Raw genomic sequence first — 10,825 nt, 5'->3', positions numbered from 1 at the left:
GGGGGTTGTGATGGATGGTGTTTGGTGGCACAGGGAATCGGGGCTCTGCAAATATTAGTGATGGGCTTATGTATTCAAATACAAACTATTGAAGTATTTTCCCCTGTTATCACACCCTTTCCTCTTTTCCAGACAAATTGGTAGGCTCCTTTTTTTTTTAATTGACTATATTTGGCATATAACGTTATAAATTCACCATGTACACAATGTTAATTGGATATATTGTAATTTGATTGCCACTGTGATGATAATTAGCACCTCCATCACATTATTCTTTTAGTGGTTGGAATAATTAAGTTCTATACTCTCAGCAAGTTTGCTGACCTGTATTTACTGTGCATTATATATATATATCTGTATGGCTTGCCTACTATTATTTTTATTTACTGCTTCCAGTTTGCACCCTTAACCATCTGTCTTTTCCCCCCACCCTCGTCACCTGGTAACCACCATTTTACTGTTTTTATGAGTTTGGCTTTTTGAGATTCCGCAAGCGAGATCCTATACCTTGGCATACTCTGATTTTTCTCACTGCGTGATGTGCTCAGGGCCCATTCATGTTGTTGCAAATGTCCTCTTTTCTCATGGCTGAATAATAGTCTCTGTATATCCAATATGTGTGTGTGATGCTGTCACATAGGCCATCACCTGTAGATCCATATCTCTGTATCTGTATCTTGCATCTTCTTTATTCATCCATCTATTGAGGGGTACCTTGAGCTGTTCCCGTATCTTGGCTTATGCAAACAATGCTGCAGTACACATGTGAATTTCTTGACCTCAGAATTTTGGGTCAATACTAAAAGCTTCTAGAAGATAGTAGGATCCTATCGATTTTTAAAAACATGCATTCACTTAATGAAATTAGAGTGTCAGGAGTCAGATGGAGAAAGAGAAGAACCTTAGAAAGGTTTCTCCTGGACTCACCTGGGAAGGCTGACTAGAAGCACCAGGATTCCCAGCTTGACCAAAGGTCCCCTTCCTCATCTGTGGTCCCAAAAGCAGAGAGCCATTGAGCATCAAGTGTCCTTCGTGACCATGACAGCAGAGAGATGAGAGACTTGACTTCCCATCCTTCGACTCTGGGATTTGGTATGACCTTGAGGAAGACTTCAACAATGAAGGTCATGAGATGGCTAACTGAGAAAGAAGGGTTCCTACCCCAGATCAAATATAATTTGATTGAAGAGATTGAAAGTAAAAATGGGTATTTCTAGCATTCTTGAGTCTACACTAAGATTTATATTTGACATATTAGAATCTTTTTTTGATTATTGAAGGTCTTAAACAATAATAACCTATAGGATAAGAGTATGTATATAATTGTTACAGCTGCTAATGTTTTATTGAATGATGACTACATGCCAGGTACCTCCTTTAATACATTATATCTGTTATTTTGCTTATGTTCACCCCAACCCTATGCAGTGGGTGATAATATCCACCCCTCCTCTTTTTGTAAGGGAAGGAGGCTGAGGCCTAGAGAAGTCAAACTGCCTACCAGAGGCACAGCTAGTTATTACCAGCAGAGCCTAATTCAGTTTGCTTGTCTTTCCTCAGAAGCCCATATGCTTACTCACTATGCAGTGGTCCCGGGGAAGGAGTTTACATTTTATCACACAGATGATAAACCTCAATGATGTCTCCACAATGGTTTGCTTTATTTATTGTATTTTTACACACAGGAAAAAAATTTTAATTCTTAGAATCTGGTGAGTTAAGAGGTCACCTTTGGAGGTTGGAGCCATGGAGTGATAAGAGCTAAATGCTGCCGATAGACAATAAATCTGGCAGTGATGTGGAGTACACTGAGCAGGCAACAGGAAACTCTGGGAAGGAAGATCAGTTAGAAGGTTGTGCATAGCAGAGTGAAGTGGGATCAATGCCCAATGATCTAATTAGGGGAGTCAAGTGCGTCGAGGGTAAAAACCAAACAGAACTAGACAAAACATAAAGTGTTGATGAGCTCACTAACGGGAAGGTTCAGATATCTGTAAGTTAGGAAAGACCCTTACTTAATACTTCATCAGTAGAAATTGATTTCTTCAGTAAGTCAGAGATTTCCACTCTTGTTCAATTGGCATGAGCTGTAGGAAGTTACTGGCGTGCGCGCGTGCGCGCGCGCACACACACACACACACACACACACAAGGTACCTGTCAATATTCTTGACATTAAACTTGATACCGACCCAATTTCTTATGGCAGGAAAAAAAAAAAAAAAGGACTTCCATTCTCTACATGCTACCTGAAGGTAAGTCATGTGGCTGCAGGCTCTGCTCTAGGATAGAGGACATTGATGAACTATGTCCAGACTTACGTTGGTTGGAGATCCCTTGCCTTATAAATATGGGACTTCATCTAATACCCTGGTTATATTTAAAAAAAGAAAACCTGATGAAATCAAGCCCTTTGCAACTTGGTAGGTTCAAAAAAAAATTTGTTCAGCTAGGAAAAATATTCGAACTCTTTTTGTACATTCCTTGCTACAAAGCCCTCCTGGCTTCCCTCCCTCTGATCCCAAGTCCAGTCTTCCAGGAAATCATGCTGCCTCTATTCCCTACTTTCACCATTTAGTAGAGCTCAAGAGCTTCTCCACCCCCTCCACTGCTCCCACCATTGCCAGGTGCTCACCATCTTTCGGGCGGCGGATGTGGGTTCCTAGCTTCCTGCAGTTGACTCTTCACATAGCCAGGAGAGGGTCCCTTAAATTTGTAAGTAAGATCCTGCCACACCTGCTTAAAATCTGCAGTGTCTACACACTTCACTCATATTGAAGCCAAGTCCTTTGGTGGGGGGCGCGGGTAGACACATGCCCCTTGTGATCTGCCCTCCCCACACCCCCTCCCTCTTAAGCCTTATGCTTTTCTAGTCTCCCCTGGTCACTGAACTGTGGACACTAGAGCCACCCTGCTGCTCCTGCTACCTGCCTGGATCCTCTCTCTTAGGTCTACAGTTAACTGCCCCGCCCCACCTCTCAGATTTCTGGGACAGTCTCACATTATCAATGAGGATGGCCCTAGTCCTGTTTAGTCTGTAACCTTGAACCTCCTCCCATTGCAATCCCTGCTACCCTATGGGACTTTTTCTGATGGAAAATGCTATAGCCCTCATCTAGTGTATTCTATTATGTGTGTGTGTGTGTGTGTACATATATAATATGTATAATATTTATTATATTTACTATTCACTTTCTTTCCCTGATCAGTATGCAGGAAACTTTGCTTTTGTTAATGAATCCCAAACACCTGCAATGATGGATGGCCCATGACAGGCACTCTAAGTTTTATTGAGTAAATAAGTAATTGAATTTAAACCAGTAGTTTAACAACAGTAAGAACTGTTTTGTTTGAAATGAACCCATTAGGATGCATTTCATTTGGATGTAACCATAATATAGAACAGAAAATTTGGAAAATACAAGAATAAATAAAAAGACTCTCTCTCCACCTAACATATTTGCTAACTTTCTTGTATTTTCCTGCAAAGATTCTACGTATAAAGAGATTTAGTAAAAACAACTATCTCACAGTATCCATAATTAATCCTGTTTTCCTTGTACTAGCATCTTGTAATTTCATGTTCTACATAGTTTTCATCAACAAATCACTTTTAATCACTGTATGTTTCTTCAACTCATGTGGATCTATCAATATTGACTGTATTACGAGTTAAAAATGAGAATATTTCGGTAGCCCAGGGGGCTCAGCAGTTTAGCACTGCCTTCAGCCTAGGGTGTGTCCTGGAGTTCTGGGATCGATTCCCACATTGGGCTCCCTGCATGGAGCCTGCTTCTCCCTCTGCCTGTGTCTTTGCCTCTCTCTGTGTCTCTCATGAATAAATAAATTTTAAAAATCTTTAAAAAAAAGTTTAAAAAATGAGAACACTTAAAAACAATTATTAATTCACTTAAACCCACTAAAAATAAACATTTAATGTTAACATCAAGAGCCAATTTGTAATAAAGGCAACTATATCTTACAAAAACAAAGAGAACTTAACAAAAATAGAAGTCTAAGTTAACATTTTTGCCAATCTGTCAGTATCCGACTTAGTAGAAGAGGTTCACATATTTGCTTCTGCATTTGATCTGTTGAATTTCTCTTGTTTTGTTGAGGTATATGAAAAGATGATACCCAGAGAGATTTGTAGTAGGAAAAGGGAGAAGTACGCGAATGGTCTTTTTTAGATAATTTTGGACATTCTTATTTGATACAGCAGCACAACCCAACAAGTGATAGTTTATTAAAGGTAATTGCAATATGGAATGTGAAACAGTGGCCACATTAAAATCCATTGATCCATCTTGTACTTTGATGAATAGATCTTTCCGCATGCATGAGTTTGTAACATCATGCATTGATCATCTGGAAAATATTGGTTCACTGAGCTCTGTAGAATTTCCAATAAAAAAAAATCACATTTGTTAATATTCACACATCACCAATGATCTCATCAGAATAGTCTTCAAGTATTGGAAAGCTGTTAAGTCCAAAGTGGCACATAAAAGTCATCTGACGTTTTAATTTTCATTTGAAAGTTCAAATTTTATTTATCATTGGCAACAAATCCTGGCTTCTTTGTTTGTTTGTTTCTTTTCTTGAAGTGACAGGCTCACTTTGTTATTTTTTGAAAAATTGTCTGCCAGACAGTCAAGTCTGAATAACCACAGTTTGTTGGTCATGGCCAAGTAAGAATGTGTTCCATTAAAAAAAAAGTGGAACTCTACAGCTTGCAACTCCAGTTACGCAAGAGATTTTCCTTGAGAGACCGCCATCGTGCTTCAGGAAAGGGCTGTTTGTGTACTTGCCATTTTGTCACAATATCCAAAAGATGCATATTCAAGAGTCAAAATGTAATAAAATTAGTGACTTACTGTTTCATCAAAAGTGTTTTAGGGTAAAACTGGCATTTTATTGAATTTTTAACTAAGTCGTGATTAGGAATCTAACAGCAACTCATGGCCTTAATTAGTGTCAAGGGGCCACCATTGCTTCTGCACCAAGGGTGCAAGTATTAACATAGCTGTTCCAGGATAAACCATACGCATGAAAAATTACTCCATCCCGAGTAACCGGTACCACTTGTGTTTGTTGCCAAGAGTTCATATAAAAGATTATCTTCCTTGATGATTAGTTCCTTCTGATATCAGATAAACCCAAGCAAAACAACAAGGCTAGCCATGTCTGTAGATTCATCCATTTGTAAGGCAAAAAGTACATTTCTGGAAGGAAGATCTTATTTTTGTGCTTGCAGCTTAATCTTTAATTCAACAAGATAGTATATCATTGGAAGGAGACCGTACAATGGTTTCTTTTACAGACTTCATCCAGCGGGCATGGAGCAAAGTCAACCTCTGCAAGGTTTCAGTCGTCTATTGTGGGGTCTTTTCGAGTCATAACGCTATGGTGATTCACCCTGTAAGAGGCTCCACTTACTAATTTGAGAAGTTGTACCAAATAATTTTTGTCTTTTTAAAAAACTTCATCATGCCTACATTTAAGAGCTTAGTTTCCTTTTCCTTAAAATTTCAGTTATTGGGCACAAAGTGACATCATAACTAGCATGATAAGGTTATTTTTTAAATATTCTGTGGTTTAAGACAATAAAGTACATTATCTATAATGCTTAGGGAAAAGTAGTTTTTTTTTAAGGTTTATTTATTTATCCATGAAAGACACAGAAGGGGAGAGACACAGGCAGAGGGAAAAGCAGGCTCCCTGTGGGAAGCCCAATGTGGGACGCCCAATGTGGGACTCGATCCCGGGACCTCGGCATCACGCCCTGAGCCAAAGGCAGACGCTCAACCACTGAGCCACCCAGGCATCCCGGAAAAATAGATTTTGTCAAAACTTTCCTACGTATGGTGTCTCCAAATTTCTTTGGTCAAGATTTATCCCATCCGTGAGTCAGAAGACTCTCTAATGTGTCCTTTTCTATATCTTTCAGTGTCTTTAGGCTTAGAGATTGGCAGCTATAGCTTGATCATAGGAGTCTTACCATCTCCCCTTTCAAAGTCAATGATCCATCCTTTAATAAAGTTTATCTTTTATTTTAAACTCTTAATACCGATAACAATTACAAAATTCTAAGAACTATGATAGCATTAAAGTTTTAAAAGTTACAAATGTTTTTGAGGAAATAAAACTATTATTGCAACAGAAGATATCCAAATGTATTTTCTTCTATTTTTTTTCCACTTTGACACAAGGGTTATCAAGTCTGAATAATCATAGTTTTTCAAGAGTTCAAGAGAATGGTATGTTGGATGATAATAAGGTTATATGTGAGAAAACTGTCTCGTAAGAGCACAGGATTGCTGAAATTATACTGAGTTAAGTTCTGCAAATACATATATCACAAACTTAGGTCCTAGCTTCAAAATTCTAAGAAACACAAGATCATACAAATAAAGCATATTAAATATGCTTTAATACATACAAGCTTATGTATTAAAGCAATGATGTCACCCTGTGTCATATAGTCTCTGGGGGATTCTACTGCACACACATGAAAAATAAGATGAAAAAGGCAAATTACAACTTAGACTATTTGCTTTGACTTTGAGAACCCCCTTGAAAAGGTCTAGGGAGTCCCTGACCTGTCGGATCACATTCCAAGAACTGTTGCTATGTTACGATTGTTATCCTGTGTGTGTTCCAATTTTTGTTGATTGATGGCTGCAATACAGGTCTTTATACTTGGGTTGTCTCTCCCCTCTGTTTAGTTGTTACTTTCAAACAGTAGATTAGCAGAAATTAAGTCATTAAGACTAATTCAGAATGTGGGACATCCAATAAGACATTTGTCCCAGTGTCTTCAAAAATTCTGTGCCACAGGGAAAGGCAGAAGGGTGTTGTACAGTAAGAGACAAGAGGAACATAAAGCAATGTGTAGAACCTTACTGGATCCTGGTTTGAGAAGAAAAACCAGTAAAGACATTTTTGAACAGTAAGTAACATTTGAATATGAAACAGATCCTAGATGATATTATAGAATTGGAGTTCATTTTTTAGGTAGGAGATTGGTGTTACAGTTATTCAGGAACGCATTCTTATTTTTAGGATATGTATGCTGAAGATTATGAAGTGTATGAAGTGATATCTGTGACTCTCAAATGTTTCATCAAAATATCTACAAGCCTGCTTATGACTACACACACAGAAAAATAGCTAGACTGAAGATGGATAAAGCAAAGATGGTGCAATGCTAACAGTTGCAAATCTGGATAGTAGGGTTACCGGTCATTCTCGAACTGTTCTTCTAGCCTTTCAATTTGTTCAGCTTTTTTCATGGTAAAAAGGTGATTAATAAATCACATATTATCGCTACTCATATCCAGATCATTATAAGACTATAGAAGCATTTTGAAAGTTGCGTGAGGCATTTGCTAACACTTTGACTGTAAATCATGAAGCCCGAGGGGTAAGTGATGAGCTCCACATCGTTTTCATCCTTTCTTCACCAACACTGAGTGGTCTGACCTCAGTCAAACTCTCTGGGTCGCACTTGTCAGGTCTGTAAAATGGGTGACAATGACATGGTTATTTCAGAAGGTTGTTGTAAAACTAACCGTTATGTTCTCTATGAAATCCTGAGCCCAGTGCTTGACAGAGTATGTACCCCTATCTCGTCTTCTGTTACTATCATTGCAAATTGCAAGTCCTCATTTCATTCAATTAGAAAAGCCAATGGGGCACCTGGGTGGTGCAGCCTGTTAAGCATCCAAATCTTGGTTTTGGCTCAAGTCATGATCTCAAGGTCATGAGCTCAAGCCCTGTGTCAGGCTCTATGCTCAGCTGGGAGTCTGCCTGAGATTCTCTCTCTCTCTCTCTCTCTCTCTCTCTCTCTCTGCTCCTTCCACTCCTTCACTACCCCTCTGTCTCTCAAATCAATTTAAAAGAAGAAAAAGCCAATAGCAAAGCTTTACACATGTTAAATCATCTCTATTGCATTACATTATAATGCATTCTGTAGCTCTGGGCTTATTGCAGGTCCTTAGGGGACAAAATGTTTTAATAGATATGTAAGAATTATTTGTAATTAGAATGCAAATTATTACGGTAAATTATTTTTTACATAAGGTAAAATATTCTCCTTTCCTGTTGAAATGTTTTCTGCAGGTTTGTCCTCATAATTATTTTCCCTTAAGTTTTCTGAATCATAAACAACTTCATCTTGAATTATATGTCCAAATTAGTGGAGTCTAAATTAATGTCTTTTGATGTATTTGGGGAAATTTAACCAACATATTCCATTTGTAGAATTCCAAATTATGAGTATTCTCAATTGTTTTGTTCTTGGCGTTCCAGCTACTGGTGTTGGTTCTTAGAAAGCAAATTAATTAGATGAGAGACTTTACCTAGTGTTTGCAGTAATAAAGATCTTAAGATTTTAGAGATGACTACGGAAGTGTTTTCAGAGCACTTTATTACAGTGAAGCTATTTATTTTTTAAATTGCTTTCCATTTTGTTAAATTTAGAAGTTCTCTGGTTGTTACTGATAACTTTTTACAGTGTTTCTTTTTAAAAATCAACCTTAATTTTTGTTAGTAACAAGTGCTGCTGAAGGCTCTGAGACATTTAAGTTGTAGAAGATCATGATAAGTATTCAATGGAATATTATTCAGGCATGAGAGAAGGAAATCTGGCAGTTTGCATTTGCAACACAGATGAACTTTGAAAGCATTATGCTAGGGATCCCTGGGTGGCGCAGCGGTTTGGCGCCTGCCTTTGGCCCAGGGCGCGATCCTGGAGACCCGGGATCGAATCCCACATCGGGCTCTCGGTGCATGGAGCCTGCTTCTCCCTCTGCCTGTGTCTCTGCCTCTCTCTCTCTGTGACTATCATAAATAAACAAAAAAAATTAAAAAAAAAAAAGAAAGCATTATGCTAAGTCAAAGAAGCCAGACTGAGAAAGACAAATACTGTACTGTATCATGTATATGTGGAACCTAAACAAAAAGTCAAGAGGCGCCCGGGTGGCTCAGGCAGTGAAGCATTTGCTTTGGGCTCAAGTTATGATCTCGGTGTCCTGGGATCGAGTCCTGCATTGGGCTCCCTGCTTCCCCCTCTCCCTTTGCCATTCGGACCCCCCTAGTGCATGCTCTCTCAAATGAATAAATAAAAACATTTAAAAAATAATCAAGCTCATAGAAATATCAAGTAGAAAAGTGATTGCCGGGGGGTTGGAGGGTGGAAGAAACAGGTAAAGGCTATAGTAAAAGAATGCAAACTGTTAGCCACAATTTAGGATGAATACGATCTGTTTCTCACCTGTAGTATGGTCACATTGACCGTTACCACCGTGAAGTGTCCTAAAGGAAGAAACCTGAGAATACTTTCAACACTCCTCCCCCACACATGTTAAAGATAAATATGTGAGGGTGATAGCTGTGCTAAGAAATTGATGAGAGAAGCGCTTTATGATGTGTATCAAAGCATCATGTGCACTTTAAATATCTTCTAATTTTGTCAATTATACCTTGAAGTTGGAATAAAAGTAAAATTGTAAAAGAGAATTTAAAGTGCCCTCCTAAGATTAATGTTTTTGTTTCCATTTAGTGCATTATGTAGTCAAGTAAATATTAATAGTTTTCTGATGAGTATGAACTCATGAACATGGAAGTATTCATGGTATGACTTGGCATAGATCTAGCACAGGTTGGGATAAATGGTGGAGCCTAGAAGTAATACACCTGTCTAGAGAAGGGGGACAATGGTAATGAAAGGAGAAAAAAATCAGTTGTAGTTTGCGTTTTCCACCAATACCCACTGGGATAGAAGCATTCTAATTATTCTTATGTCTTAGGAGACCCTGAGCTATAGCTCATTAAAGGAACAAGGAAGGGCTATATTTTCAACCTGCATCACTCATGGAAACAGCTTCCTCTGTCTTCCTCTCTTCCTGTGATGAGTTCCATCCAGCTGCTGAAATAGACTGCCTTCTGGATGTTAAAACCCAGACGACTAAGACCACAGCAGTAAATCTGGTGGAACAGATGGTCCTGGGTGAATTGTTCTACCTCTGCGTAAAACCCTGGGATTTTATCAATAGGCTTTACACTAAGTAATAGGAATCAGAGTGACAAGTTAACAGTGAAATTTCCATGCTTATATTCAAACAGTATGCTATGGCTCCTTTCATTGTATCATTCGAATCAAGCTAGAATGAGTCGCTAAGTCAAATATCAAGTAATCAAACGTATATGCATTCATTTACCGTCTTATCTCTATCCAAGCATCGAGGTAGGATTAAATGAGAATTTAGTTGCGTATCCCAGTTATGATTTTCCAGTAGAGCTTCAAAAATTACATGTTTTTATGAGTGTTTTTATTTCTTTTAAGGTCATTAATATTTAATATTAATATTAATATTTCATATATAGAAGAACTCTTGTGCATTTGGCATCATTCAGTATTTTCATTGGCTGGTCAGAGGTGAACTAATAATTTTCCTGGTCTACTGCATTTGACTCTTTTCTCCACCCTGTCTCATCTGATCCTTCTAATTGTCACAGGAAGCACTCACACATCCATGCTTTCATAGCTTTGCTCAGTGTCAGCTATTGAGCTATTTGTAAATGATGGAAAACACAGGGGTCGAACAAGACAGATAAATTCTTATTTTTGTAGAGTTTAGATTCTAGAACAGAAAACCACAAATACCTGGTTAAGTGTTTAATGTAAGGGATAGAAGAGCTTGTGGTGGGACACTCTGACCTAGCTGGAGGGGGCTGAGGAGAGAGAGACCTTCCAAGGTTGTTGGATGAATGCTTAAAGGTCTGAGTTTATCATTGATGAAGCTGTGTCTGAAAGAATGAGC

General features: G+C 38.3%; 1 protein-coding gene across 4 annotated transcripts in view; it reads left to right on the top strand.

Annotated features, from left to right (window-relative positions):
• Positions 1-10,825, top strand: part of PRKG1 (protein kinase cGMP-dependent 1) — a 1,199,428-nt gene that overhangs the window by 838,575 nt on the left and 350,028 nt on the right. Inside the window, exon 1 of one of the 4 annotated variants that reach the window (XM_038576029.1) lies at positions 6,673-6,951. The exons of the other annotated variants lie outside the window; for them this stretch is intronic. Coding sequence (XP_038431957.1) covers positions 6,890-6,951 — 62 coding nt within the window. The 5' untranslated portion in view covers positions 6,673-6,889. Of the gene's footprint in view, positions 1-6,672; positions 6,952-10,825 lie in introns of those variants that run through there. 4 annotated transcript variants of the gene reach the window in all.

Source organism: Canis lupus, chromosome 26 (genome assembly GCF_011100685.1).
Source record: "Canis lupus familiaris isolate Mischka breed German Shepherd chromosome 26, alternate assembly UU_Cfam_GSD_1.0, whole genome shotgun sequence".
Lineage (NCBI taxonomy): Eukaryota > Metazoa > Chordata > Mammalia > Carnivora > Canidae > Canis > Canis lupus.
Note: the sequence above shows the minus strand (reverse complement) of the source record. Positions and strands in the feature narration are given on the sequence as shown.